Here is a 17,707-nt window from a genome sequence, read left to right as displayed (position 1 = left end):
CCTTGGGTTTGACAGAGACAGGTCCATCGCCAGGACTGTCCCTCCTTCAGCTATGGCTGCCCTGGCCCTCTGGTACAGCTCTGACCCTAAGGTTGAGTGGAGGTGGGGAGCCCCAGGAAGGGAAGCATTTTACTTCTGGAGCCATAGGTCAACTTGGACCCTGTGAAATGTATTAAGAGGAAAGCTCCTCCGCTATTATACCCAGGAAACGCTGGTACAAGGAAGGCCACAGTGCCCTCACCTCAACTGAAGAGGGAGCAAAAGGGATGGAGAGGACTTGAGTCCATGCTTTGGTTCTCTCTCTTTCTCTATGTACATACTGGTGTTCCCACAGGTCATGTTTGCAGAAGCAAGCATGAATCCTCCTATGATTGCAAGGTAGTAACTAAATTAAATCTAGCATTTGCTGCACCACTTATCTGTTAGCCATCTATTGTATCCTCTTGGGTTCTCTTCATGAAGCAGAATAGCTGCAGGAGAGAGTAACTCTCCTTGTTATCCCCAAGGTGGGATTGGATCGGATTTTGAAGGGCAACAGGGGATGCAGTGCTGCTGCAGTGGGAGAAGGCCTGGCCCAGGAAGCCCTGTCCAGGGAGGACACAGTGAGGGAAGCAGAGTAAGGCCTGGTGCCTCACCAGCTGCTGGGGGCACCGCTTGAAAAAAAAGGCATACGGGGTGGAGTTTTGGCATAGGTTTGCTTGGGGGGTTATGCTGCGGTGACAAAGAAGACACCATTAAGAGCAGCTTAATAGTGCCAGTCCCAGTGAACGGCCCAGCATCTCAGGTGGGGAGGACAGTCAGCTTAAGGAGGGACCATTGGGGTGCACGACGCTCCTCCCACTCAACCCCAAACGTTCACCTCTCTGTGGGTGCCAGGCACCTGAGGCAGGGTGCCGACAACTCCCGAGGGAGGCAGGCGGGCAGGCGGGCCGGCCGGCACACACGCCCTCTCGCGTGGCTGGCTGGCTGCCCGCGCACTCCGCTGAGGGTCGGCGGTTCCCGCCCTCCTCCCGGGCGCCCCGGCGGGCGGGGCCGGCATCGGGGAGGGCGGTGCGTTGGGGCATGGTGTAACACAATATAACGCGGCACGGTACAGCACGGCGTGGTGTAGCGTGATGGCGGGTGATCACTCTCGCAGCCTGGGCAAGGGTAAGCGGCGGCCAGGGAAGCAGGCTGGCTACCGTACCGCCTCAGCCGGGCCTGGGCGGCTTGTGGAGGGAGGGGCTCGCGCGGGGCGAGTAACAGTCGGAACGGTTTTCTTTTTCTCTCCTCAGGCAGCGCGGCCCCAGGGCCTGTGCCCGAGGGAATGATCCGGCTCTACAGCATGCGCTTCTGCCCTTTCGCCCAGAGGACGCGCCTCGTCCTCCACGCCAAGGGCATCAGGTGAGGCCTTCCCGGCGGGCCGGTACGGCGCGGTGCGCGGCTCCCTGTCGTCCCCCTCTCCCGGTGCCGCTACACCTCGCGATCCTGTGGCGGTCAGGGAGCTCGCACAGAGTAGCGGGTGGTTAAAGCTTCCCTTCTTGCCTGGGCATCATAAATGACTTTTAATTAAAAAAATACCTGGAAAAAAAAATGGATGAAAAGAGGTTTCTGTGGGTGACTTTGCTCTAAAGCTTGAACTTAAGACTTTTTCTGTGGAGGGGTGTCTTGCTGAACTGGGAGATAAGTAGTCTGTGTATGAAGTCAGTTATGTAAAGGCCCAAAGTAAATCCGTAGGGAAAACCCCCAAGATTATTTTAATTTTATTTTTCCTTGCCTGTCATCCTGAATGTTTGCAATAATAACATTTGAGCTTGTTCTGGGCAAATGTGAGTAGAGCCTTAATATATGTTGTTGTTTCATTTTGATGGTAAGTTACACTGAAAATTCTGTGAGATCCGAATATTCAGCATTTCAGTTATGTTACCCCATAAGCAAAACACAATGGCAAGTGGCCTTTTTAAGAGGGAAGCGTACTGTGTTCCTATAATGTCTTCTCATTCCTGTGCTGAAGTAAGTTAATGGAATTCAGTGCTTGTGTTTGTTTCTTTTTCAAGATAGCCATGTCATTTCAGTGGTTTTAAATGAGGACTAATACTTCCCTCAGTTTACAGCTTCAAAGTAACAGGGTTTTCCACCTGCTGATTCTCACCAAGTCTCAGACCTGTGAACACTTACCAACTAGTTCTCCTGGTAGCAAGATGAGAGTTGGGTTTTTTTTTTTTTTTATTTATTTCTTGGATTTTTTTCCAAAGAATAGGTGCACTAAAACTTCCAGGTCAGTTTAATTTTGTCTGTCTTTACTGTCTTTGGACTGATTTTTGGAGCTGGGAGGTTTGTTTTAGTATAGTGATTTTGGAGGTAGTGTATTGCTACCTAAACACGGCAGTTATCTGCTGGTAACCTTTCAGTTGTTTTGAAGGTTCAGCTGTGTTTAGGAGACTTTTGGGCTTACTAGGAATTTTCTGGGGTCATACATACAGCACAGCATATAACATGCATTGTTAATATAACACAGACATGTTTCCCATGTGTCTTTTTAATCGATATCTATTTTGCCTTTACCCTGCACACCTATGTGAGGTAGGGAAGGTGGGGAAGATAAGTAGGTAGGATGCTCTCCTGATTTGCTCTTCAGTGTACGGTCAGATTAAAGTTCAACTGCAGTTCTCAGTTGGGGTGTAGCTTATTTGCAACCGGATGCTTCTTTCTTAGAATGTTCCTGAACCTGCATGTGATAAATGTGCTGCATTCTGAGCTTGACTTTTGTTTTTAGCGTGATGGTAGGGGCTGTCTCTGTGGTGCGCTTCCAGATTGTTCACGTCTTTTATTAGTCTAACAAACAACTCATTGTAAGTCAGTGCTGACTTTCTTCAGCAAAGGGCAGTGCCCCCTGAGTCAAATGGTTAGTCCTGCAAAGGACTTCAGGGAAGACAAGGAGAGCAGGGGAAGGAGGATTCAGCCTCTCAGGTACTGTAGCTGTTGAGGTGTAATGACTGCATTTCATCATGGTATGGAGTGGGCTGTAGTAGAACTGAACCTGTTTGGGTCTTGTTTCTTTTGCTCTTTTAGCCATGAAGTAATCAACATCAATCTGAAGAACAAACCTGACTGGTTCTTTGAGAAGAATCCCTTTGGGCTGGTTCCTGTTCTGGAGACCAGCAAGGGCCAGCTCATCTATGAGTCCCCAATAACTTGTGAATATTTGGATGAAGCATTTCCAGGGAGGAAGTTGATGCCTTCAGACCCATATGAGCGAGCCTTTCAGAAGATGCTCCTGGAACACTTCTCAAAGGTACTGTGTGATCACAGGGTGGGATTGAGTTTCTTCACTGTAAGCTCTGCTGCCAATGCTGCTTTCATCCTTTTAGATAGGTCTTGTGTCTGGGAAAAGCATTTAAATAACCTCTCCATTATAAAGAAAGTATTATATGGGGTCTTTTGCTGTGAGCACATACAAACCACTGTGCATATGAATGGCTCCCAGCATTCCGTTGGGGGAAGCCACGAGAAGGGATAGATGCAGGCAATACAGCCAAGCTAGTGACAGTGTATATGACTGAGCCAAGATTTTGAGTATCCTACAATAGAGGAAAGTTTGGTAGACCAAGATGGCTGAATGATTGAGACCTAGGCAGTGACAATTGGTGTATTTTAATCAGAGTCCTTCTGGAGGAAGGACGGTGTGAATGCGGAATGTGAAGAGTGCTTGACTGAGAGCGTACAGTCATGGGTAGGAAATGGCAGGTGGCTGTAGACATGGGCCCTGTGTAAGGAGACTGGATTTGGCTCTTGGTAGAGGTTGGAGGTGGGCACTGTGGCTGGTTGGAAATAACCTGTCTGTACCCTAAACATAGATAATACAAGCACGTGCTTTGAAGGGTCTAGGAAGTGAAAGAAGTCAGTTTGGGTATGAGGAAGCAATGAAAGATGCAAAAAAATGTGGACATAGAAGGGAGGATATATTTACAACAGGCCTTTCTGAATAGGCGTGATGGGAAGAAGGTTACAGGGAACCATGTTGCAAGAAATGAAACGTGCACTGAATATTGGTGGCATGAATGACAATATCTTAGAAACATGTTTGTCTGTGAGCTCTTAAGAATATAATTTAGTTAAGCGTGGCCACTGGGAAACTGTGCTAATTTCTCTGGCAATTACCAAGTTAGAAAATGCACAAGTTTGCAGAAGTCTGCATATCCTGGGCTGCATATCTCTTTATTAGCGTACATTAAATGTTGATAATTAAAGTGCATTTTGATGTCAGAAATTAGTAACTGGGAAAAAGAGTACCACTCTACACCTTGCTACTTTTTTTGCTATTGTGTGCAAATGGAAAACATGCCCTTCTTTTCATTGTTCTCCTCTTGTTACAAGACTATAATTCATTAGTATTTGCATTCACTCTTCCTTTAAGCCTTTGCTTACTTTTTCTGAAGTATAAAAGACTTTAATAATGGACTTTAACTCTTTAAAGTTAAATCTTTAAGATTTAACTTGCATTTAATATCCTAACATCTTAAGCTGAGTGACTTGCTTGTGTTATAAGAACATTAAAAACTTTATCCTTTCCTTTGTTTAGCTAACACCCGTAGCTTTCAAATATTTTACGTCAGTCAAAGATGGACCGGACGCCATGGTGCTGAAAGCAGAGGTTGCTGAAAAGTTTGGCAAATTTGGAGAGGTAAGAGTATTTCATGATAATGAGCAGGTTGCCAGTCCCTTTTTTCTTTCATGCTTTGCCCTGCGGAGCTAGATCTCTTCTCATTCAGTTTGTAGTTACAGCGATGTACGATCTTTCCATTTACTCTCCCCAGCCTAGGATGCATAACAGTACCATTAGAATAAGTTCCAAGTAGCTAAACTAAACTTCATCTGTATGATGAAGGCTGTGTGGACTTGTGAAGTTGACTGCTGTTGTCTTGGATGTCTTTGTTCTGCTTTAAATGTAAGGAGGCTTTCCAGCGTGTTTTAAGAGCAAGGGCTGAGGAGTCTGAGCTGCTGAAAAGCATCTGTGCTCTAGTTCTGCTGAAATCAGTGCAGATACCCTGGTGATGAAATGAAATGTTTTTCATTCAAGAGCTTATGTTTGTGGGGGGAAGCAGAATGTAATCTGTCCCTTGCAGAAATCCAACCCTGGGCCATCTTCTGCCATGGTTGTGTACTGCAACTTCAGCAGAGCTCCAGGAAGTGTCAGGTGGCTCTGCTATATTAGCAATTTCACAATCTGTGTCACAGTGGTTCTCTGCTAGTCTGAGCAGCTTGTTGGAATTGCCTTTATCATAAGCCCATTTCTTTGGTGTCTTTAGCAGCCATGACTAATGCTTGTCTGACTCGATCAAGAAGTGTTCCTCTGGGGTATTTCTCTTCTGCTGCAAAACTAACAATAGCATTCTAGTGTTTTCCTAATTCTAATAGCCTTGTCCGTTCTGCTTCCCCACCCCCTTGAGTTGCCAAAGTAAAATTGTTTTCAGGGTAGTCTTGTCTGTCTGATCAGGCTGATACTGGAGTAGTGCAGATGACAAATGAGTTCTTGGGGGTAGCCATGTGTGTTTCACTTCCCTGAAATACAGATCTAGTAAGCATAAAGTAAGAATTAACCTTCTTCCTGCTTTATTACTGCTCTGAAATACTTGCTGCTTCTTCAGTGTCTCTGTTTTACTATACTCTGAAGAATTTTGCAGTGTCAGCTGAGGATGGGAGGAAGGAACAGAGCCATGCAAATTTCACTCAGCCTATTGCAAGAGATTTTCAAGAAGGGAAGTGTTTGAGACACGTTTGTACTTAGGTTGCTGCTACCCGACAGAGGGAGCTGTGTTCCTGTCTCTGGAACTGTGCAACTGCAAGGTTATATCCTGCCAGACACCTGGCAATTCAAACAACTTGATGCTCTCTGAAGGACTGCTTTAAAATTTCTACTAGATCATGGCAGTTAGGGGACAGGGAGTAAATGCCATAGGAGTATATTTCCAAAAAGACAAATATTTGTAAAATTGCTCTTATTCCACCTTTAAAATGCCAAAGTGTCTGATAACAGAGGGACTAGTCTTAATGAAAGAAGAGACCAAGCTATGGAGGTTCCTTAAAGCACATTAAACTTGAATGACCATGGCACTTGAAATGTATCAGAAACAAAAATGTAACAGGAGAACTTGTTGCATTCTTTGTGGCCCGGCTTTCTGGGCTGAGCTGCTGTGGGGATCTCTTTCTGGTGTATGTGGATGTTACAGTTGTTTCCTGTGATCAAATCCAGTTATAGATGTAATGTTAGAAATGCTTTCCTGATGCCACTTGGCCTCAAGTACCATGAGAAAGAGTCCTTGCTAAAACAGTGTTCTAGTTTACTTGGATGTTAAATTTAGCTGGATTTATTGCTCAAGCATGGCTTGTGCATTATGTTTGATTAGTCTATGCCATTAATGCTTTTTGACAAGTAAGAAATCGTGAACTGACAGATTCTGAGAGCTAAATTCCTTTTTGTTTGTGCACAAGCTGCAACTTGCTCACGATTAATATTTTGTGACAGTTTTTGAACCACTGGAGAAGAGCTGGACTGATAGTATATGAAATAGTTCAGCTTGATACTACAGCTGCTTTACTGACTGGCTCTGACTCCCCAGATATTGCATGCACAGGAGAAATGTGCTGATCTCCATTATTTGCTGTCTGATCCCTTCAGTATGCCTGTATTCCCCTATGAAGTGGGCTTTTTGTTAACTGTAGTGTTCTGTTGGGGTAATTTTCCTTCTGAGGGCAATTGTCATCTCTCGCCCCTCACAGATTCTGTCCAAACACAACACTGAGTTTTACGGTGGAGACTCAGTCTCCATGCTTGACTACATGATCTGGCCGTGGTTTGAACGTCTGGAATTCGAGCTGAAGGAGTGAGTACCTTGCCTAGCTTCTAGTGTGTACTGAAGTACCTCAGCATAAATACTCTTTGCATATACTCTGGAGCAATGGGCCACTCTTGGGGGCTGCTGATGAAAATTTGTATTGTGTTACAGTTTGGGGGAAGCATCTTCTCAAAAGAGATGAGTTGTTCAGGGATCTTCTGTAAACAAGTTTCTTTCACTGGGTCTGTTTTTGTACCAAATAATTTTGACAGATCTGGAAGAAGTGGTCAAAATACAGGACTTTCTCTCCATCCCTAACATCAAAGATGAAAGTGGTCTTTATTTGAAGTGGAGGGAGGTATGGAGGCCTAGGTTCAAATTTGTTGGTCCAGAACCTCAGACTTGAAGTGCGGTCTTCTGCTCTTTGGAAATCTTAGATTGACAAAGGAGAGTGGTTTTTTTGTTTTGAGATGGGTAAACTGTATCCTACCTTGCTGTAACTAATAGATCAGTTCCTGTTGTAATAGCATTTTTTATATGTAAATAAATGTCTTGGTCAGTTATATTCTTAAACAGCTCCAGTTATGTTGGTATTGCATTAATATGTGGGGAAATGGTATCAAAGGAAAACTATTATACAGCTGGCTAAAACAGGACTAGAGAGTCAACTTACATGAGGAAGTGGGTGATGTAAGCGGAAGATGAGTATAGAACAGTTAGTCTCAGTCTGGTGCCTGAACCATTCTTGAAGAACAAGAAAGATGCAGGGAATCCTTAGCATTGAAACTTCGGGCACCATGAAATGAGAGTTTTATTAATGGGTTGCTGACCTACTTTGTCTCCTGTGTGGTCCTTGATTAGAAGTGGAAATATTGCAAGCAATAAAGGCGCATAGGTCTGGAGCCATTAAGGTTTTTGAATGACTGAGGATCTGAAGCCTTGTTTGTTAAGAAAAGATGCTTTCTGGGTAAGGGTTAGGAGTTACACGGAGAAGTTATGCATTAACTAAACTTGGGATTTGGAAATTGTAGTGCAAAGTACTTGGGTCAATCTGCTAGAAAAGAATGAAAATAACAATTTACACTGTTAAGCTTTCAATTTGCCACAAGGTGTGGGTTTTTTCCAAATGCGTGTGAGTGGATTTGTGGATTTAGTCTGTTAGTTGAATCCTCAGTGTCCTCAATAGACTGTGTCTGTGTTTTAGGCTGCTAGGTTGCAGGGTAGTACAAACTACACAGCTTGTCTAGGTATGCAAGAGAGAGGAGAGAAGTGGTTAGTGGGTTGTAGAGGGGAACTTAAGCACTGCACGCAGCATTTGCTTCAAGAATCACCATTCACAAAGCATTCCAGAGGGAGGCGGTGATGCACAAGCCTCTGTTCTCAACTCGGAGCACGTGATAAATAAGAGCTGTGTCTTTTGCAGCAGCAGTAATGTAAGCAAAAACATGCTGATATCTTGCATAGTAAATGCTCAGTTGTGGTTTAGCTCCACTTTGTGGAGTGCACGAGCTCCGTAAGAACTCTTTTCACTTTTCAAATGCTGATCTGTCTTCTATGATCTGATATGTATTTCCGTCACCTGCTCCAAGCTGAACATCATACTGGGAGGGAGAAAGCAAAACAAGCAGTAAAATAGAACCGCTCAAGCTGTTTTGCTTCCTTGATGCCCTCCAAGTTTCCCATTTGCATTACTCAGTCTCTTTCCTTTTCCTGTAGCTCTTTGAGTCACCCCTCAAAGCTCCGACACTGGATGGAGGCCATGAAGGAGGACCCTGCTGTCAAGGCTACAATGACTGACCCACAGACATTCAAAGACTACCTCCAGCTCTATGTGAAGAACAGCCCTGAGGCATGTGATTATGGGCTCTGAGGTGCCATAAGGCACATGCTTGCTTAAGTGTCAGTGCTTCTTTTCAGTATGAGCTGTGGGGATCTAGTGTAATTTGGTGTGGGCTGTTCTGTGGTTGCATTTCATAATGGGGAATAACTCTATGCTGAAAAGGCTGAGAAATCTTCTGTGAACTCCACTCTTTCCTGTCAGGTGAAGGATGTGCTGGCTTTACTCAGAGGTGATGTTTTGTTATCCCTGGCCTCTTTGCAGGCATTACTAGGAGGCAGTCCCTGAACTGATCCTGTTACTTGGTTTAAAAATTGTAATACTGATGTCTTGAAAATAAATCAAAAGCAAACAATTGTCTTTAAACACAGATTTTTTTTTTCCTTCCTCTTTCCAGGCAGCTATTAGTCACTGGACTGGTTGTGCAGAGAGGAGACCACTAACAACCCAAACTAGCCATAATTCCAGGGAATAAGCATGCAGAAATAAGGCAAAGCAGTATATTCAAGCACAGGGCTGTGGTCCTGTGGTGCTGAGGCAGTTCTCGTGAGATAAACAAGGCTGTTCCTATCTGTCTTCCATTGCAATGAGTTAAAGTAGCATAGCAGAAGGTAGTGCTTCATGGTTTTCCTGGTAATTGAGGCACTGAGTGTCTTGGAGCTTTTCTGGAGTAAAACTGAACTAAACTTTTTCTTACCTTTAACATGTTCTGCCCCAGCACGCTAACTCTGAGAAGGTGCATGCTTGTGTAACTTCAAGTAGGAAAGCAGATAATGGAAGATAGATTTGATGAAGAAAAAGAATTAGCAGGAACTTGGTCTGTCAGCTTGTGGCTATTGGAGGGGATTGTTTATACTTTTACTAGTTTTAACTCAAACTATGCAGGTTTTTCCTCTCCTGTTTATGTTTGTGGCTTTTAGACACATCTGACACTGCTTAGAGAAATACTAATTAGTCTGCTGTTCCTTCCAGAATGCTGATATTTTTTAAAAAATTTCCCAGTCAAGATCTGATGCTGTACATGTTTTCTAGATTATAATTAGAGAACCCAGATGAAACATAAAGCTGTGGACATGGATCTAGGCTGTTTCATTAGATGAAAACAGGGTTTGAGCTTGATGAAGTCACTATCCCTGAAGTGGTGTTGGTGGGATCTCAGCAGCAAACTTCCAAGGATTAACTGCAGAACACTTTGGTTTTATTAGCTGCTCTACTTTGTGTAGGGCTTGTTCAAGCTGTTAGTATAGCAGGCTCTAAGTTGGCTTCTATAAATATGGAATATGTTGCAGTTTGCTCCAGTGTATTATTGGATGCTAGAGGGAGATGAGACATTAGGGAGTTAATAATGGGTTAAGAGCAGACACTGGAATCCAAAAACTGAGCTGGCTACGGCCAGACTATGGTAACCTGGAGACTGTGGTGTCAGAACAGAAGTATGTGGTCTCCCCATATTTATTTAGTGGCTGTAGAATGTACCATTATAAATATGCTACTTCATCAAAAAAAAGTAAAATTAAATATTCTGCCTTATAATTTACTATTAAATATCAGTGTTCTAAATCCCCAGGCAGACAGCTGGGATCCTGAACTCATTACAGCACACCAAGAAATGCAGGCCTCAAGCAAAGTGTTTGTAATGTGGTAATTAATATGCAACACTTAGGCCCAGTCTTCAAAGGAAAGGAAAAGTTATATGGAATGGACTGGCTCTCTCCTTTCACAGTGGATGGGTGTAAAGGATACTTCATAGTAGTTCAGAGGCCACAAAAAGAAAACGTGTATCTTCAGTTTTGGTCAACAGAGGAAAAAGATGGAGGTCAATAATGAAAGGATCAAGCAGATGAACAGCTCTGTCCTTTTGTCAGAGCTGTCCTCGAAGTCTTCTGTGGATCAGATGGTATAGCAAGTACTGTATTTACTCACCTTCTACTCCATATTTTGCCCTTGGAAGTTATTGGTGGTGCTACTGCTTTTGAAAACAATGTTGGGGTTTTTTTGTTCCCTGTTACTGTGTGTCTCAGCACAAATTTAAAAAAAAAAAACCAAAACCACTGTCTTGTAAAAACAGTGAGTTTAGCAGCATGATGGATAGATACTTCAGGTTAGCAAGGCACTGGGCCTCATTCTGTCCTGCATTTATAGCATATCCCTATATCTTTACTGATGTTCTTGAGATGGTTGTTGGTACCATAATGCAAGATGTGGTCCAGCCTCTTGTTCTTCATTATTGTGTTAGGATCCCTTATATTGAAGCTAAGAGCAAGGTAGAAGGAGGGAGAGGTGGCTATTGGATCTGGGAAGATTTGCTGAGTTTTGGGTAAGTTGAGTGGGAACTTGGTTGAATGGGACTGTGGCAGTGACAGAAGGCCCTTGCTTGGGGAAATTGAGAAGAGTCAGTCCAGGGAAGTGTTAGAAGGGTCTGTGGTTGTTGTGCTGGAAGTGGTAGTAACTGGAGATGGTGGTTTGAAAAGCCTTAAATGTCACATATTAGGGACACCGGAAACACTTGTGTGAACTCCATACAGATGCCTGCAGCTTTGTTACTTTTTCTAATCAACTAAAAAGGAAGAGAAAAGGAAATCTCAGCTTCTTACTGTTTCACTTAATCTCAGCTTCTTGCCATACTTCATTTAACAGCTGTCCTGCTCATCAGAGGTGCCTGGCTGTGTGTGAGTGCATGTGCTAGGCATGTGGTGTTGGCAGAGTGTTAAATATCTTGGGCCTGCTCTCCCCAGTTTTCCACTGTCATTGCGTCTGAAATGTTCCCCTGCATTATCAAGGTTTGAGAACTGGCTGTTTCTTATCTTCTCTCCTTTCCCTGCTAGTAGTCCGATTACTTCACCACTCTGCTCTTTGGACACTGATTTTTACTTGGGAGTGGCTGATGAAAATGCAGTCTCTTTATGTCATGAGATCAGATGCAGTTTTACAAAATTATTCCTGATTTCTATAAGATGGAAGCAGTCTTTTCTACTGCTGGTCCAAAGCCAACAAGGATGGCAGCTGCTTATTTATCTGAGTAAATTAGTAATGCCATGTGATGATGTTAAGATTTTTTCCCTCCTAAACCACTTTGAATTGCAAAAACAGGAGTTTAAAAACTTGTCAGTGAGATGCAGCTGTGTCTGGGGTAGAGGATAACAGCTGTTTAGCACTGTGTAGTGACACTGAGTCCAGGAGGAAGTTAGAATGCAGCTTGTATTAAGGGACCAAGGTACTGAGCCTGTTCTGTGCCATTCATAGCCATCTTCTGATGCACTGGAGGCAGTCTGTGAGAGTTACAGCACATGCTGCAGGTTTGCCTCTTAGAACCACCACTCTTGGCAAAGCTGATGGAAAAAGCCATCTCTCGAGGGGAAATGGAGCTGAGAAAAGGGGCACTGGACAGCCACAAGCTGAGTAAGGAGCAGACTGTTTCCTGTCAGCTGCAAACCATTTGCATGAGTCACCTATGTGGCTGCATAGCAAAGGCATAGGAGGGCTGGGGGAAAAGGAGGAAAAAGCTGTCAGCTTCAGACCCCCTGAAGAATCAGTGAGGACCAACAGTGAGACAGTATGCCGTAATACTGTCCTTCACACAGTTCTCTGCATGCGTTCCTACTTGCCTAAAGGATGCTTTTGTGCCTTTCCTCCTGTCACTCACACCATCAGAAGGGAGCTGTCAACAAGAATGCACTCTGGGCCAATACACAAGTTGGAGTGTGGCTGGTTTTTTCCCCTCTACGTTCATCACACAGCTCTTTTCTGTGTTTGTTTAGGCTTGGAAGCAGACTCTGTCTCCTCTTACTTGTAATAGCTAAGGCATGGTGATTAATCAGCTGTTTCTCCTTGTGGGAAGACAGGTCTGATATAACCTGTGCCTTCAAACCCACAGGCTTGGTGCCTCTCAATTCCTCTTCCTATGCTTTATGTAGCTTGGCTGTGTTGTGCTGGTGTATCTCTGCTCTGGATCAAACTTTTCACCTCCAAAGGTATGCCAGGTGTGCCTCTGACAGGAAAGCATCAGTGTGGGGCCATTGGTAGAAACCTGCCTTGCTTTTCTCTAGCTTTGCATACAGGAGCACCGTAATACTGACATGATGTGATAACCCTGAAGGTGAAGTGAATTGGCAGGAATATTGTGCTGACAGTGCAGAATGCCTCTGTCCCGTGGGAACACCTGTGTGATGGAGGCCAGGCAGAGTCACTATGCATCACTTGTGCTTACAGGCACAAGAACCATCCAGGGCTGCCCTGCCCTGCCTGGTGCAAGGTGGCAGGGATGAGAGCTGGAACATGTTAGCAAGCTAAGTACTATCTCCCTGTGGATTTGGGAAATCCCTCTGTGCTGTTTGATTCCCAGCAGAGGGCTAGAGAGCAAGACTGAAGGTTAGGAGCAATATAATGAATTTCTGCCTTGATGCACCTGGGGAGGTAAAGTGACTGATGAGTCAGGCTGTGAATAATGTGTTTCACTGATCCTAGTTCTGCCTAGCTCTGCCTGCTGGGCCTGTGTTGTACTGTGGTGGATCCTGAATGTCAGCCTATCTGCAGAAAGGTGCCTAATTGGATTTCCAATGACATTATAAGTGTCATGGCACTTCTGGAAAGCAGCACAATACAGGCAGAAATTAATCTTGATTAAGTCTTTGCTGAGTTGAGACTATTAATGGCTGTGGGTCTGTTGGTGGATTTGAAGATTGTTTTGCATCTAAAACTCCTTTTCTGGCAGAGCACCTAAGACACTTTTAAGAACTTCATTGGGGTTTTAATCTTCATTCTTGTGAACAATTTTTAAAACAGTGCCACAGAGAGGGCTGTATTTAAATGTTTTACCTCAGCACCTCCTGCACTTCCACCTCAAAGCAGATCAATAAAGCTAAGATAACCACCTTCAAGACAGAAATTGCTGATCCTTTTTTCTTTTTTTTTTAATTCTCTAACACTTTGGATAAGCTCTAGTTTTAGCTAGACAGATTCATAATTAATTAAAAGCTCAGAACTTTATTCAAAGGTAGCATCTCTGCAAACAATGACTGAAAAACTTTGCTCTATGGAGTCCTTCAAGCCTTTGCAGCCAGAGGTTCTGCTTCTAGCAGCTGAGGACTCCAAGATGACACACCTAAATACAGCATAACTAGAAAATGAAGTTTCCTTTCAAGAACACTGTAACATTAATTGATCCACAACATGGGCTTATTCAGATTTCAGTTTTGGAATCAAACTTGTCTGATAGATATGATAGTAATATATGTTTGTTTGCCGCCTTCCTCTTCTCTCATGGCTCTGCTACAAAGTTGTGTGGATCACTTTGAGAGTAATGGAAGTAACACAATCCTGTTTTCTCACAGCTTATTTCTTCATGTCTAGGAAGGTATGAGTACCAACTGCCTTTTACTGCACTTGAGACATTTAAAAGATCTTATGTGCTTTCTCAGCATTATTAGAGTCTTTCTCCTCTATCCATCTGCCTGCTTGCCTAAAATTTATTCGAGCTGAGTATTTCTGAGCTCTCTGCAGATCTGTCAAATTTGCTTAAAGTTATTTGATGGATTCAGAAGTTACTTGGCAGGACATAAAGGGATAGACCTTCTTCTCCCCTCCCCACATGCACGTGCACCCTGACTGCATAGGAAACTGGCTAAAAATAACCTAGTTTATGTTGCCACGATGAATTCATCATGTTAGAAAGAAGCAGGACTGCCTGGAATCTTACTTGGAAGGGGTAGAACAGCTCAAAAGTTTGGTTGAAGCCACTGAATCAATACCTTGAGAAATCTTCTTTCCAAACAAACGCAATCCAGATAAATACAAGACACCTATCTTATACTGTGCTAGTGGCACTTGGGGATGGTCCTGAGTTAGCTTTTATACCTGCAAGCAAAGAACTGTTACACAGAGTTGAGCAGAGAGGATGAAACCTGCTCAAGAAGCAGACAAATCTGGAGCAGTATCCAATCCTGAGACCAGTGTTCTGTTTTATTGCTAGTGCTACCTGACCAAAGTAATGTTTGCCTGCAGGTCACTATATCCTCTGAGGCTGCTCTTGGTTTTTTATAGCACAGATGTTTCTGCCTACTTGAAATAAAGGAGATTCTGTCTATGCTTGTGGATATTCCATGAGTGGTAAAAAGTCATTAGATGATAATTTATTAGCTGCAAATTATTCTCCTGGCTTTAGTGTCCTGCCTGATTTAATGCTTGAAAAGTGCTATTTTTGTATCAACACAAACATCACCCTGCTTTTCATAGTTGCAAAACAATATTGTGCAGAGCTGGGAAACAGAAATGGCTTCCTATGTGGAAAAAACAATTTTTCTAAGGTCTGCAGTTCTTTAGTATTAGCCACACATCAGAATTATGTATCTGATTACCATGAAGGATGTGAAATACAGAGGTGTTTCATGTCAAATCCATAAGAACTGCCCCATATAGCAGTTACATATCCAGGTAGTATATGAAAGGAGATCTTTTTCTTGTGCTTGTGGAAAAGGCAGCTTATTGCATTTGCAAGTGTGACCTGTTCAGTGAAGGCTGTCACTGTGCTGGGGATAAGGGATGCAGACTGGACTTGCATTCACGAGTTTTTCATGACCTTCCTGAGTTTTCCCAAAAGTCAGGTACCACACAGGGATAATTCAATTTCAGTCTTAAATGTTGTGAGGAAAGTTGTGTAGAGAGAGGAGGATCAGGCTGTAGCAAGTACAGCAGCTCATAATGCTGGAGAGATGCGCTGCAGACATCTGTGCTAGTACATTCATCTAAATGCTGATGTGACCCAACTTGGGCTTATTGGCAGGGCAGTCTACCTGAGAGAGTGCCTAGTAGATAGCAAAGGCTGGAACACCCCCAGCCTGAAGGAACTAATTTGAGAGGTGTGTATTCCTCAGTGGTTTTGGAGAGAGTTGTTAATGATGATTTGGGAATTTTGGGAAACTGAAAGAACTCTGAACTGTGTTTGAAAACCTTCATTAAAATGAAAAGTTTCACAGTTAACATTATACCTGCCATTCTCATGTTCTTTTTATTTGATCTATTTCCAAATTTCCAGCATTTAAAATGCTATTTTGAAGTTTTAAAATGAAGCGGCAATCAGTGCCCAATGTCACAGCAACTTTATGGGGCCAGATTGGAGGCCCCAACACAGAATAATAGGCAGACAATTACTGTGACTTCTGAGTTTATGGCTTAGACACACAGATGTAAACCAGCAAGGTCTTTATTTTAAGTGCTACAAGGAGACTTTATGGGAAGCTCCTAATGACCAAAAGAGGAGTTTTATTGAACAATAAGGGAGAAGGAGGTAAATGTTACTTGTATTCTTGCCCCCAAAGAGAAATTGTAAATGCTCCCCATAATTATTGAGTCAGCTTCTGCCATCTAAACTATTTAAACTACTTGATATTGAAAGCAAAAATGGCCAGGTCTTTAAGGTCTGATCATCTATTTAACTAGGGCAGCGGAGATATTCACTCTGCTATATGTTAGTTGTTTTAATCTTGCACTCACCCTCTCACATAGGCCTGACAGCATCAGAAGCCAAGAGCTACTGGAGGTTTTCTGCCATGACACAGACTTGATTTGTTTTGTGTAACTTCCCCATATTCAGCTATTTATTCTCAATGTGCTGAAAAAATGTCAAAGTATACCACCACAAACTCATCTCTCTTACAGGGATTATTTTAAAGTGGTAATAAAAACTGTAATTAGAGATGCTTCTAGCTGGAATAGAGAATACTGTTTTCTAAACCTAAGTAAAAATAAGCTTTTTTTGGTGAAGTTTCTCCTGGGAGTTTTGGTTTTAGAAGAAATTGAATGTTGAAGGAGAGAGAGACCTGGAATATGACATAGACCAATTAACCATGTAGCCGCAGGAGGGAATGGCAGGTATGCACACCATTTCCAGGTCCACAATGCAGGGCTTTCAGTGCACAAACCCTATACTGTCCTGGCAGGGTACAATCATTAATAAAAGGCAGCTCCTTTTTCTTTTTTGTTTTCTTATAAATACAGTTGCAAGTGAAAGGCAATTGCATATTGATGAGACTGAGAGGACAAGACCGAGAGGTTTACTGTCAGTTCAAGTTCACGTGCTCATTAGCCAAGCTTGGGATGATCTGTCCCCTTGCTGAAGGAGTGAAGGACTTCCCGGGACAGTGACTTTACACACCAACCAAGCATAAATAGATAGCCATGTCTAAGTGTGCTAGCTAAATCTCCAGCCATAAAGCACTGATTTAAAGTTTGAGCTGCAGGGTGGTTGTTACCTCAGGAGCTTTTGTCCATCTCTAGGAATATTGTCTACAGGTGCAAGAAGCACATTTCTGGACTGCAGTGTAGCCATAATTGTATGCCAGAACTCTAGGCTGCTAGACTTCTGATGAGAGCCAGCACATTGGAATCAGGGCTTTAAGAAAGCCTGGAAATAAGGAAAACACAAAAATTTGCATCTCTGAAGAATGAATCGAGATCACAGCCTAGAAAACTGTTTTACTACTAGAAGAGGCCAAAAACAACCTCCAGTGGCTGGGATTGGCCTCTTTCCATCTGCATCTGCCTACTCTGCAGCAGATAATACTGTAATAATGGGCATGGCATGGACCAAAAATCTGCTAATTGCCCTTCTGAAAAAGGGATTTTATATTGATGTTAGCCCTTCTGTTACATAGCAACACAAAAGCAGTAAATGAGGGGAAAAAAAAAAAAAGCTCCAGGAAATCAACAGCTCAATGGAGAAAATGTTGCTGAGCTTGTCAGGCAGCTTTAAAGCATGGTGGGTTTATTTTTGTTTTGTTTTGTTAAATAACAAAGTTGCACTAAACCAAGCAGGACTGCTGATGATCCTGGGCTACAGAACTCACTTTACCACAGTGTGCGGTTGAGCCTGGGCAATTCTAACTCCTGGCTAGGTAGACTTGTGCTGCAACTCTTAAGCCAGGTGCTTCTCTGACCTGTTCAATGCTGATTCAACCCCAGCGATCACTGGAAGGCAGAGGCATTAATTAAAGGTGTGCAGTGCATTCTGTGGGGCTGGAAGACATGTCACCAAAGAAACAGTGGTGGTTTTAGTATATGA

At 43.2% G+C, this 17,707-nt stretch overlaps 1 protein-coding gene across 1 annotated transcript; it reads left to right on the top strand.

The window, feature by feature from the left end:
• Positions 1-696: 696 nt before the first annotated feature.
• Positions 697-9,007, top strand: GSTO1 (glutathione S-transferase omega 1). Its single transcript, XM_075757983.1, has 6 exons — positions 697-1,149; positions 1,275-1,383; positions 3,052-3,274; positions 4,562-4,663; positions 6,760-6,863; positions 8,532-9,007. Exons 1-6 carry the CDS (start codon positions 1,116-1,118, stop codon positions 8,683-8,685), a joined length of 726 nt encoding a protein of 241 aa, XP_075614098.1. The 5' UTR covers positions 697-1,115; the 3' UTR covers positions 8,686-9,007.
• Positions 9,008-17,707: the final 8,700 nt, after the last annotated feature.

This window comes from Balearica regulorum, chromosome 7 (genome assembly GCF_011004875.1).
Source record: "Balearica regulorum gibbericeps isolate bBalReg1 chromosome 7, bBalReg1.pri, whole genome shotgun sequence".
NCBI lineage: Eukaryota > Metazoa > Chordata > Aves > Gruiformes > Gruidae > Balearica > Balearica regulorum.
This window is presented reverse-complemented; position numbering and strand designations above follow the sequence as displayed.

What these genes read in the sequence shown, in the direction of transcription:
- GSTO1 (XM_075757983.1), top strand. Translation starts at nt 1,116, where the DNA reads ATGGCGGGTGATCACTCTCGCAGCCTGGGCAAGG. An exon ending in CTCTCGCAGCCTGGGCAAGG is followed by an intron (nt 1,150 to 1,274) that starts GTAAGCGGCGGC and finishes TTCTCTCCTCAG; the next exon opens with GCAGCGCGGCCCCAGGGCCT. An exon ending in TCCTGGAACACTTCTCAAAG is followed by an intron (nt 3,275 to 4,561) that starts GTACTGTGTGAT and finishes TCCTTTGTTTAG; the next exon opens with CTAACACCCGTAGCTTTCAA.